Genomic DNA, 13,227 nt, shown 5'->3' with positions numbered 1-13,227 from the left:
GGCCACGAACGGTAACGCCTACTCCTACTTCCAGACTGTTTTCCAAAAATGTCTGGAGCAGGTTGAGGAAGCTGGTGTCCTAGCGATGGACATGGAGAATTTCCCAGATTTTGACAAGGCAATTGACTCCCTTCAGGACTAGGATGCCCAGGAAGCAAGAGAGAAGAATGTCGATGATGCTGATCCAGAGGACATGGAGAAAATATATTAGGTTTTTTTAATCTGGGCCTCGAGCCCTTCTTTGTACTTGCTTTTATTATCAGTAAAATATAATTTCTTCATAGTTGGTACCCTTTTCTCTTGATTTTTCTTAAGTTTACCGGACTGACCAAATAGTATACGAGAAATCTTCTGTTGGGATACAATTGGATCCTCTGGGATGGGCTGATATAACCCGGGTTAATAACCTTAAAAACTGTAAAAAATAAAAATTAATAAGTGTTAGAAAGTAAGTGGACCTTTTAGGTCCTGGCTGATATAGCCCAGACAAATAAATTTAAAATCGTAAAAATTTATAAATGTTGAAAATTAACCGGACCTTCCATGCCGAGCTGATATAACCCAGGCACCCGATCAATGATTGAGTATTCTAATAATCTGAAAAAATTTAGAACACTTAGCGGCCATTGATCACAAAAGTAACATGCATGACCCTAACATCTAGAATCTCTGGGGACCTGGACTTATTACAAAGACGGGTCTGAAGGTGATTTTTACAATTGAGTCTCGAATTCAAGACTTCGTCTTAAGTTTGAGATCTTGATATTAGATTAACTACAAGCAATCGACTACAAAGGACATCTTCTAGACTTCAAAAACTGAATTTTCTGGCATAAAATTAGATATTTTTTTATAGCTGAATGTATGAAATTATTATTAGTTATTAGTTGCAATAACGAATATTTCATATCATTAAAAAATATCTAATAATATTTATAATTTTAATTTAATTCATCAAAATTTGTCATACCTAAAAAATTCAACTATACTTTATTTATGCTTAAAACTCATTCTATAGTTTTCATGTAAAAAAAATATAAAATACCATATAATATGATATTTATTCTTCAAATTATTTCAATCATACATTATTTGTCCATTTAAATTTGTTATCCCCGATGCACGCTATTGAACAAAAGGCAGTAAATTTCACTCTAAATATTGTTAATATTAGGATTTGAGTTTATTTCTACTTCAAAACCTAACTCAATCAGAGAATTGTTCAAATTCATATATTAGATTTAAAAAAATATCTTAAATTTCAATTTTTTGCAGAAACTTTTCAAATATGACAAAAACTATGATTCATATATATGTGAGTGTGTGTTGATAAATATTTTATTTTTTATGTTATTTAAGTAAAAAACCAAAGATTGAATATAATAAAATATGCCTCACCGTGCCAAAAAGTCATTGGCTTGATGATAAGGATGTAAATGAACCAAGTTGCTCATTAGTTATTGAAACTCGATTCAAGCTCATTTAATGAAGCTCGTTAAGATTAACGAACCAAACTCAAGCTTTACAATATTTGATTCGTGAACATGTTCGTTGATAGACTCATGAGTCAGCTCTTAGATTAAAAATAATATTTTTTACGTTTGATTTATAGATTTTACACTTTAATTATGAAAAATAAAAAAAATCTATTAAATTTATTTATTAAAAAAGCACAAATTTTAATAAAAATATTATATTTTTCTCTAATACGTAATTTAGTTTTTGGCGGATGTTTAAATTTATATTTGTTAAGCTTGTTTAGGCTCAATAAATGCTCGAACTCTTATGAGTCATGAATATATTCGTTAAATAAAAATCAAGTTCGACTCAATTATAAAAGAATCAAACTCAAAAATTCTAAAATTCATCTTGACTTGATTACTTCTCATGATGGCATGTATCTCTCACTTAAGAGATGGTAGAGATTCAATCCCCAACCCTATATGTCAATGTCAAAAAATAAAAATATGTCTCGCCATAAATTATGATAAATTTTATTATATTGCAAATTAGTATTTTTCTAAACTACCATATACTTTTACAAACAACAACCATTCAATATTATTTGGTTATACGTTAACAAATTAATAAAATATTATTAATTTAATACTTTTTAAAACTAAAGCATTTTTTGAATGACAAAAAAACTCTTGTGAGACGGTCTCACAGGTCAATTTTGTGAAATAAATATTTTATATGGGTTATCTACGAAAAAATATTACTTTTTATGTCAAATATATTAATTTTTATTGTAAATATGGACATGATTGATCCGTCTCACGAATAAATATCCGTGAGACCGTTTTATGAAAGATATACTCTTTTTGAATTTGTTTTCTTCACCAATTATAGTACAACGAATCAATCAGCACCTTCTTTTTTTTAAGGTTTTAACTATTATTTTTATAAAATGGTTGACTTCTTAATTCTTTTCTAAACATTTCATATGCTGACGACTAAATATATGGTTCCATAATATATATAATTTTTTAATTTTAAAAATTAATCATTGATTGGGAAGAGCATAGCTAGGCATAACTTTGCTCATATGATAGAAATATTGAAGGATATGATGATAAATAAAAAAAATAATAATAATAATATAGTTATTTTTTAATTTAAATTTTTGTAGTTAAATGAGTAGGCTTGAGATAATGTAAAGATGTTGACTCTTATTGTCAACAATGTGTCAAATTTTATTTTATTATATTTTACGGTATCACGATAGATATAACAAAATTTTACCCGATATAAATGACTATTCTGATTAATTATCGAAAAATGTCACAAAAAACATCTCTAAAATTTTATATTTTAATATAATCTTGTAACAAAAATAATTTATTATAAAAAATATTAAAAGAATAATGTATATGGAGAGGATTACTAGTTGATTAATTATTTAATAAGTGTGGGTTTTATAATTGACTAAAAAATAGAATATTATAAATTTAAAATGTTTTTATTCCACTAAATGTAATAATAAAAAAAGAAGACATTTGAACAAAAAACATATATTTTTTTTCTACAAAGTCGCCAGTATAGACCCGCAATTTGGTCACATTCTTCTTTCCGGCAAGAACATTCATCTCTGCGAGAAGAAAATATTACCAGAATCTACTTTCTTGCCGACGTTTTGCGATCATACTTTGTGATCTGTAAGAAATTCGTCTTTAATCATCGAATTGTGGCATAATTTCATTCAATTATTGCTTTTTCTTGACTATGAATTCGTTTATGAATCTCGATCGTTCATGATTTGGTTGTTTAATTCTGGAAAAAAAAAATTTGTCAATTAATCATTTTGAATTTTATTGTCCAATTCTTGATTCTTTATTATTTCATAAACTGAAAATTTGTGTTATTATTTCTACTTTCTTATTGGTCATAGATTTGGCTCTAGGTTTTGACTTGAGTGTTCCTCCAGTTGACTGTATTGTGATCGAGTTGCCATTAGAAAAATTTATGCTGTCTTGTGAGGTATAGGTTGTTTAAGCGTCACTATAATGTGATATTTCATTTTTTAGAACTCTTACTTTCTGTGCATTTGTGTGATCGCTGGCTGATATTTCTGTGTTCCTCTTTTCTGTTTCCCACTGAAAATTTTAGTTTTGATGTATTTATGCTCCTGTGTTATTTTCTGTTTTGCGGGGTTTTTGGAAATTTGAAAACCGCTGTACTCCGTTATCATGTTCTTTGTGGTGGAGAATGTATGAAAGTAGATGATTAAAATATTGATAATTCCTATCTCTACCAGTGAAGAAAGCATCGCTTCCCTATCCATTCCTTCAATTTTTGGATTTGAGTTGAATTGACCCTTTGATTTGAGCGTGGCTGTGACTTTATAACAACCTTATAGATGCCCTTACCATTGGTCATTAGAAAACTCTTGCTTTGGTCTGTTTTCTTCAGAAGCTCCATCAACTTGCTTTCATACCTGGTCAGTTTGTACTGATTGTTTGTGTTTTAATACCCGAGGCTTCAGTTCTTGTCTGATATATATCAGTTACCTCCCATGGACTGGAGCACATCCAATTGATAGTTGATACATATCTGGCTACATAGATTGGTTATGGGGCTAGTTGGTCTCTTTGATTGAGTATTGAAAGATTTCTTCTGGTTTTACTCGACATAGAACCATACGGTGTATAATATCCTCAGAATATTCCTTTGAGTAATATACATTTGTTTGAATGTGCATAATGTTCTTGGGAGCACAGGATTCCACTGTTTGTCATTTATCCAATTTCATTCTCCTCCGAGTCTTGAATGTTCTGCATTTTGTAAAGACTCTTTAGGCTTTGTATCAGTTTCTGATAGTTCCTTGTTACACTTATTGTGCAGGACCAATTGTTGCAGCCAAGATATCTCTGTGCTAATTTAAACTGATGTTTTTGTGGATCGCAGAATTTAATCTGGATTCTGTACCTCCGGTCTGTTGAAATTCTATGTTTGGTATTGCTGGTCAAGGATAATGCTAGGTTTGCTCTCATGGTAATTTTGGGTTTTCGTGGAAGATCTGTATATATTTCCCATGGGTGTGAAATTACTATCCGCTTCCGTTGTTTGCACCTTTTTGAGCATTGTTGGGCTCCAGTATTGGACAGATGCGTCCTTGGAAAAGTACAACTCAGATAGCTTGATTGTAAATGATCTTATTAATTCTGAGAATGCAAGCAGTGCCTTGGAGCTACTTTTGGGTTCATACACCACTCTCGTGCTGGTGGCCAGTTTTGCACTAAATTTGTTTATCACAGTAATGGTGGGCCTAAAGGTAACTTCTACCTATGTGGTTGTATTAATAGTCTGGCTTTACAGCTTACTTCTCCTACCTGTTTCACGAGGAAATAGCATACCCTTTGCGCATGAAACTGGCGTATATGACTTTCATTCTGTTAGATTAGATCTAAGCTTAGCTGATAGTATTTTTATATGGCATTAAAATATTAGTTAATATGCATGAGGGAATATTGTGAAGAATATCAATTTTTAATTGAAGGTCTTTTTTAGCATCAATGAGTTGTGGTTTGGATCACTGTTGTGATTGATAGGGAAAGAATAAACATATACCTTTTTGGCATTTTTCTTCACCTTTTGTGCAGATGTTATTTTTCTCGGAGCTGTCATCATCTGAACTTCGAAAACTGCTTGAGCGCCTTGTTAATTACATTATTTATAAGGTAAGTTCTTAAGCAACTGACATCATGTTCTCTTCTGCTGCAATTGTACAGACATTAGGTTTACGATTTTATGCCTCGCTTTTGGCCTTTTTTCTATTGGCACAGTTAAATTTTACTGTGTGATGAGAAGATATTGTGGTCTAAGCTTTATCAAATGCATAATCTATGACGAAGTTCAAAGCCTAACAATGCAGTGTTAAGTGAATGGTATCAGATAGTTGAACCTTTGGAACTTATTATTAATTTAGATTCTCTTGTGACTGTTCTTCAGAAGATTTTAATTTGCTAATTACTTTGCTGTGGAATTGGAAATATAGAAATATAGACTATGCAATATTGTAAAGTAAAAACCAGATTAGATACTATTTTCCTATAATGAATTTTACTGTACTTGTTTGTGTGTGTTGAAATGCTGTGCCTAATGTGCTTTTGACAGGGGACATTTCTTCCATTAGTAGTTCCACCAACAATATTTCAAGCTGGTCTATGGTCAACTTGGTTAGCTGTGCTTTGTTTCTTAAAGGTATTTAGTATTTTCTAAGCCCCAGCAGTTAACTGAGAGGTGATGGCTTATACTTTTTTAAAGTAACATGCATATTGTGCAGATGTTTCAAGCAATAGCTAGGGATCGACTTGAACGCTTGAATGCTTCTCCTTCTGCTACTCCAGGGACATATTTCCGTGTGTATTCGGCGTTGTTACTTGTTTTCATTCTTGACGTTCTCTGGTATTTTCTGACGCCTTGCTTTGTGCTTGTATCTAAAAATGTACTTTTCATCAGCAACATGAGGATCGTTCAAGCACTATTATCCTTTAAATATTTGTCCAGTGTTGAAGAAAATGAAAAACTTACCGACTCACTTTAGCTTCTTAACCTGCTTTAAGGTTTATGACTTATTGAAAGCATCCTGAAAACAAATATCTCGCACTTGCATTAAGGTTGTACCTTTTCATGTCGTCTCCAGTGTTGAGGAAAAGGAAAAATTTAATGACTTACTTTAGCTTCTTAAACTGCTTTAAGGTTTATGACTTATTGAAAGCATCCTGAAAACAAATATCTTGTACTCGGATTAAGGTTGTACCTTTTCATGTCGTCTTATTGTCTACCGCTCATTGTATGGAAAGAAATGTGTGATTTGCTAGTCATCTACCATGGAAATGATACTCTAGTAGTGTCTTTCTCTAGATTGGTTGCACTCCCGTAACTTTGTTTTAAGGGAGAAAAGTGGTGGGTTCACCTTTCGAGAGTTGCGACAGGGAACCTTTCAGCAAATTCAGTGTCGCCGACAATTTGGTCAGCTGTCTAATAAAGGCCATTGAACTCCTGTACTCAAAACCATTTTTTGGTATTGTTCTAGTCTTTCTTCCCTTTGACCTCGTTTTCTCTAGAAGTGTAATATATTGCTGTTGCGCCTGTTAAATTCCCTCCAGCTTGCTGTGTTAACCTCATTGCTTCCTTTGCATTTTGTACAATGCCTTGAACCATTGAGCACTTAACATTCTGCATCGTTCAGATTCATTTGCAACATCTATTGTGACTTCTGACTGTGTTATTACCGCAAGTGTACGGTATCAAGTTTTAGTATCGGATCAAGTACGGATATTGTTCCCACAGAGAATGTATATTTAAAGTATATTTAAAAAATAATTAAAACAGGCGAACTTTATTTAGAGAATTTAAGAAGAATTTTGATTATGGAGTATGGACTAACGACTAAAATAAAGTCAAGCGCACAAACAATGAAAAATCAACGGGAGAAATAATTTAGAGGTGTGATTTCGCTTGGTCTCCACTCTACATTATTATTATTGACATCTATATTCATAAGTTCAGCCTGTTCACTAACCAAGAATTCTTAATTCTTCCTACTCTCTTTCCCAAATGATCAGTAGTTTTCCCAAATGATAAGTAGAAATTAATCATTTAATATCATTATTAAGAATCAAATATTAAATAATATAAACAAGACAATAATTCTTTCAATGGTTTCAAAAAAGTTATAAGCGTCCTGAACTCTATGAACATTAACAATGTATTTTCATATGTTCCTATTCAAAATCTCCTCTCTCGAGTAATAAATTTCGAATAAATATAACAATTTAATTATTGATCAATCAATTAAGCGCAATAAATCCAAGAAAACGCAAATAAAAAAATAATCAATTTGAATATATAAATCAATGATTCAAAAATATAATTTCGACTAAATTACGTCGTTCTCTAAACAAATGAATTAGTTCATGACAAAATAATATGCAAAACTAGACATGTTTGCAACATCGAACTAAGGAAATATAATAATAAGCGGGTTATTTAGGGCATAAGACGCACTAAAGCGCTAGGGTGTTCTTATTTAGGGCGCAAGGCGCATTAAAGCGCTAGAGTACCCTAGGGCGTGAGACGCTTGACGAAACACACATTTTATCAAATTAAAATGCATTTGGTATAAATTTTAAAATTCAATATATGTAAAGTAATTTATATTATAATATTACACAAATTAAATATTTTTCACAAAGATAGCAAACAATACATATAAAAATTCATTAATAGATAATGTAGCATAAATCATAACTAGAAAAAATATTAATCATCTAAAATTCATTAGTAAGTCATAAATTTATAGTATATTAAGAAAAAAACTTCAAATATCTAAATCATATCATCATCTTCCAAAACAATAGTGAGTCATGAGTGTAGAAGAAATTAGATCATTGAATGACAAGAACTTACCTTGTGATGGAAAACATATTTGTGTCACAATTACCCGTATTATTGGTATATCCTTCTTCAAATATGTCTCCATGTTTTTTCTTTTCGGTTTTCGTTTTCTTTTTTTATTTAACTAAAAAACATTATTAGATTTATAATGATGATACTGTAAGGAGATGAAACATTGTAGATACTCATATTGAATAAAATGACTGACAATAGGGGGAAGATTACAACAAAGGTTTGCATAGAGAACATCTGAACTTTCTGATAAAAAAGTCTTGTATAAATTAGTGACAATAGGATTTTTTTTCATTAAATAGCTATGGACTTTGCTAATTGAACTTAAAAATTGGTCGGGCTTGAGTTAATTTTTATTTAACTACAAAATATCAGCTCAATTCTTTAAAGCGCACGCTTCCTGTGCCTCTTGGATGTCTCGAGCCTAGGCTGGGGCGCGCTTTAAACACGTTTGTATCAAGTGCTGCGCCTAGGTTATTACTCAGGCGCACTGGCGCTTTTAATAACTATGATAATATGGAGAGAATAAGAAGGATTGAAGCCAAATCAGCGTCTCCATCTCTGGAATATGCGCCTTCATTCTTCAAGATCTTTGTCTTCGTTCTTCAAGTTTATCGCTCTCCTCTCGTCTCAGAGTTTCTGTGTGTGTGCGGCTCTCAATAATATCCTCCAAACCTAGGGTTGCATCTTTTATACTCGAGGAAATCCGAAGAATCCGTATTCTGCACGTCGGGGCGCATGGGGGTGCATCGGGAACGTGTGGATGCGCTCTTACTTCTGTCCGGGGTGTTGGTGTGCATCTCGGACGCGCGGGTGCACGTCAAAGTTTTGTCCTGAGAAGATGTTTTGTGTCTCAGGAGCGTGGGGGCGCGCTGAAAATGTGCGGGTGCACTCTGGAGCGCGCGGGGGCGCTCTGAAAACGTGTGGGTGCACGTGAACTTCTGCCCCGACATTTATCTCTTTACTTCTCCTTAGCAACTTGTTCCATTCCTCATCGTCCTTAGCCCCAAATTGCGTGTATCACTGATATCCCTGCGAATGACACTAATAACAACCAGAAACACGTAATTCTGCTCCGAAACGTTGACATAAGTACGCATAAAGATCGTAATATAAGTGCAATTGTTGCACTTATCAGTTATGCCCTTAATCCTGCAACTGAGAGATCAAATTTATATTTACTAGTTACACAGTGCGAGCAATTGAAGTATTGTATATATTATATACATTTTTTGATAAGAAATTTTTATATGACTTAAAATAGGATTTAAAATTTCTTGGTTGATAGCCAGATTTTGTAAAAATTTGANAAAATATTTGAAGAAATTGAAGACTATTTTAGTCCAAATACGTTGGGCAATCAAGATAGTTGTTAAAAGGCTCTCACACTTCACAAATAGTGGTAGATCTACCAAAGCGTGTTATCTAAAGGTCTGGCTCAATCCATGGGTATATCATGAAATTCCACTGTTCTTGCAAGAAATCAAACCAGATACGTACCAACTTGAGATGCAATATGTTGGACAGTGGATAATATTTTATAGTTATGGGTGAAAATTGTAGTGCAGTGCATCTCTTACTTTGCTGTGACTCGTGTTGGTAGCTTTTTGTTTTCCTGAATTTAGTGATTCAATGATGAACTGCTAAGTGAAGATATTTAACCACAGTCTCTTGTAACTAATTGAATAAAGCAAAACAATTCTGGCTATTATTTGCATTGTTTAACCACAGTCTCTTGTTCCAGGATATTGCTGTGTCTGACACTATACAGTGTAACAAGTTCATCCATATCTTTGTTATTGTTTTTTGAGCCTTCTAGCATTGGTTTTGAGACATTACAGGTAGCCTTGACATTTTAAGGTTGAAATCGTTGAAATATGGAACACTTGATTTTAGCTTACTGTTAAGTTACTTTTATCTGTAGGCTATTGTGGTTCATGGGTTTCAGTTTCTTGAGATATGGCTGCATCACGCTGCAGGAGATGGTGCTAATTGCCGATTATCTAAAATTTTTGATATATCCCCCACAGGTTGGTTGAAATTGCTTTTAATTACCTTTTATTTTGATAATTTGTCTTTCTTTTGATTAAGGATTTTTTAGCATGTCAGTTTATAAGTTCAAACTGACATGTCCAAATACATGACAATCTCTGATCGTTGAGCTTGTACTGAACGACATCAATTAGGATTGTGTTTATACTATTTTTAAAATGTTAAAATGCCTCTAGTTGCATGTGTTAACTCAAATGAGATCACACGTGTCCATGTTTCACTTTTGTTATTGATTTTTGAAAAAAAGTGTATTTTTTTCCGTGTGCTCAAGTATGAACTGAATTTATTTTATCATAAATTTTTTTTGTTGTCGTTTATATTCTAACATTGTGTTATGCTCTCAGGTTCGTTGGAGGAATGGAAAGGCATGCTCATCCGGAATTTGGGTTTTTTCCTGGACATAATGACGTTGTTAATGGCTCTTGCTCATTATCTATATATTTGGTGGCTTCATGGCATGGCATTTCATCTTGTAGATGCTATTCTTTGCCTGAATATCCGTGTAAATTTCTTTTAATTTTTACCGCAATTAGATCTCCACATAGTCTACTCGTTCAAATTGGTGTAGCTGTTATTGATTTGGGTGCTACTTCATTTTTCTACTCCTCTGTTGTCTGCATTTATATTCTCTTGTATTGGTCTTAGGCCCTTTTAAGTGCAACTGTGAAACGTGTCAGAGGTTTCATCAAACTGCGAATAGCTTTGGGAACCCTTCACGGAGCACTTCCTGATGCAACATCGGAAGATCTTCGAGCATATGATGATGAGTGTGCTATTTGTAGGGTAATTATAACCCATGATACTTCTCCTATCCTAGTTATGTCTCTAATGTCCACGTATATGATTCATCCATAATTTACAGGAACCAATGGCAAAAGCTAAGAAGCTGCCTTGTGGTCATCTTTTCCATCTTGCATGCTTGAGATCATGGTATGCTTTTAAATGATGATACAAAATGCTTATGTCTCATGTGTAACTTTGTGATGTAGCATTTGATTGACTTGTTGATGACAGGTTGGACCAAGGTTTAAGTGAGAGTTATTCATGCCCCACTTGTCGTAAGCCACTTTTTACAGGCAGAGCTGAAAGTGGGATAAATACCAGAACTCCAGACATGTCACGAGATGAGGAGCTTGCTCGTCAAATGAGTACTGGAATTGATAGGCCAAATCCTCCCGGTCATAACCTGCATCCTGGAGTCTTTCCAAACCAGTCTCAGAATGCCGAGATTGGTGATTGGAGGTGTGGGTTCTCTTGATTTTTGAGTGATTATCGGCATTATATACGGGTGTTTTTTTCTGGGAAAGAACAGAGTAGCTTATTGTTGATGTAAATGGTAGGTAGATGACGGATAGCATTGTGGTTTGAGATGTGGGCTGGCCCCCCGCCATGTAAAATAGACGGGTTGAGTTTCGCATTTCCCAACCCGCCGCCAAAATGGCGGGCCGGCTTATGCATGGTTTTATTTCAGTTGTTTACACTAGTTTCTGTTTAAATTGAAGGTAATTATTTTCAAGGCTTTTTCTTTCTACCCTTTTTTCCTACCAGTGGGACAGGAATTGGTCCAAGTTGGTTGGGTTTAGACGGAACTAGCCCATCTGGATTTGGCCGAGTTCAGATGGTAATGAGGCAACTTGCAGCTGTAGGAGAAACTTATGCTCAGACTGCCCTTGAAGATGCTACATGGAATTTGTTTCCCTCGAATTCCTCTCAGGCTGGTACGTCCCGGTCAGCCCTTTCTACTGGTTCCGCAAGATATCCTCGAGGTTCTGATGGTTTGCATTTGAGGTCAACGTCACTTGGTACAAATGACAATTTAGTAAACATAATTGCCATGGCCGAGACAGTTAGGGAAGTTCTGCCACACATCCCTGATGACATAATCTTCCAGGTAAAAAGACTTCCAATATTTTGAACTGTTTAAATCGATTTCTTGTGAGTAGTTAACATAGAAATTTAGTTGATGGGAGGACTTTATCTATGTTGGGTACGAAATCTACTATTTTAGAAAAATTACATATTTTAAAGAAACTTGAGTTTGGGAGAACTTCCAGCACTCCTGGCTACTGGGGTTCATCTCCGAGTTAAATTTGCTACCTTCCCCCAAATATTGAACCTCTATCCTGGTCATTAGGATAGTCGAGGTTATCATGGAATTTAACTTCTGTTGGTGAAATTTCCACGACTCAGTACACAGTTGATGAAGTATTTCTTGAACAGAAAAAAAAAACATACGATTTTTTTACATATTGTCCCTGAAACATTTTGGGCTTAGTGATTGAAGATGCAATTGATGAGATAAAACAATAGGAGCCACGGGATTCTGTCAGCAACACAGCGCGTCCGTTTAGTCGAAACTAAAAATGCTTTATGATACGATGATGTGCATCCTAAGTTAGCTTCTCTATATTGCCTTGTCTCAAAAGTTCATCTAATCTTCAATATACTGATCTGGAATATGCACGCAGGATTTGCAGCGGACAAATTCTGCGACAGTGACTGTGAATAATCTTCTGCAAATGTGACATTAGTTTGTTCCTTTACCTACCACAATTTTCTTCTTCGAGGCCTTAGTAATGGGTGAGTTTTATCTGGTTTTGCACCAAATATTTTCAAGGTTCATTGTGTTGTATATAGAAAATGGTTTAGTAAAAACTTTGCTCTAAGTACAATCTGTAAACGTCAACTTTTATATGAAAATAAGCAGTTTCAATAAAGGTTAGCCTCTGCTTCACTTGAACTCATCGCGGATCGATACGATGAAATCGAGCTAATGTGATGATGGAGGATGAATCGAGGCACAATTAAAAGTAGAGTTTGGTAACAAATATTTGATTATTATTCACTTGCATCAAACAACAATCTTGTTCTGATACGAAGAATGAGTCAAAAAATTAAATAGGGGATATTGCCACTAAATAATACATTTTAAGCTGTATTTTGAAGAAAGTATATATGCATAAATTCAAATAAACTTTTTGTTCTTTAAATGGTAGTCACTATGATCTCTCTGCGATCTCAATTATTATTTATACGAAAATGAATTGTTTTCAGAATAAGGATAATTAACAAATAATAATTCTTATGAATTTCACATTATGCATTTTTACAACCTTGTCTACTTCTCAATTATTTTATTATTTTTTTTGTTTTAAATAAGAAACCATAGGTTGTGCATGATTACCTTGTTCTTTCAACCGCGTTGAAATACATAAGACTAATAATCTAATATTTGAAATTGATCACCAAAAATATCGGGAA

General features: G+C 33.7%; 1 protein-coding gene across 3 annotated transcripts; it reads left to right on the top strand.

Annotated features, from left to right (window-relative positions):
* The first annotated feature begins 3,003 nt into the window (after positions 1-3,003).
* LOC140986033 (E3 ubiquitin protein ligase RIN2-like) lies at positions 3,004-12,683 on the top strand. Of its 3 annotated transcripts, none has more exons than XM_073453983.1 (13): positions 3,004-3,158; positions 4,345-4,774; positions 5,103-5,180; positions 5,617-5,703; positions 5,786-5,907; positions 9,659-9,755; positions 9,839-9,944; positions 10,311-10,468; positions 10,612-10,749; positions 10,829-10,896; positions 10,981-11,208; positions 11,515-11,857; positions 12,435-12,683. In XM_073453983.1, the coding sequence occupies exons 2-13, from the start codon at positions 4,535-4,537 to the stop codon at positions 12,489-12,491; spliced, it is 1,722 nt and encodes a 573-aa protein (XP_073310084.1). In that variant the 5' UTR covers positions 3,004-3,158; positions 4,345-4,534; the 3' UTR covers positions 12,492-12,683. The 3 variants fall into 3 exon arrangements, with proteins under 3 accessions (XP_073310084.1, XP_073310086.1, XP_073310085.1); XM_073453985.1 differs by having other exon boundaries at positions 3,013-3,158; positions 4,408-4,774; XM_073453984.1 differs by lacking the exon at positions 3,004-3,158 and adding an exon at positions 3,464-3,480.
* Positions 12,684-13,227: the final 544 nt, after the last annotated feature.

The sequence above is a fragment of the Primulina huaijiensis genome, chromosome 10 (genome assembly GCF_012295235.1).
Source record: "Primulina huaijiensis isolate GDHJ02 chromosome 10, ASM1229523v2, whole genome shotgun sequence".
In the NCBI taxonomy this organism is placed as follows: domain Eukaryota; kingdom Viridiplantae; phylum Streptophyta; class Magnoliopsida; order Lamiales; family Gesneriaceae; genus Primulina; species Primulina huaijiensis.
The sequence above is the reverse complement of the archived record's forward strand: the minus strand, read 5'-3'. Positions and strand labels throughout refer to the sequence as shown.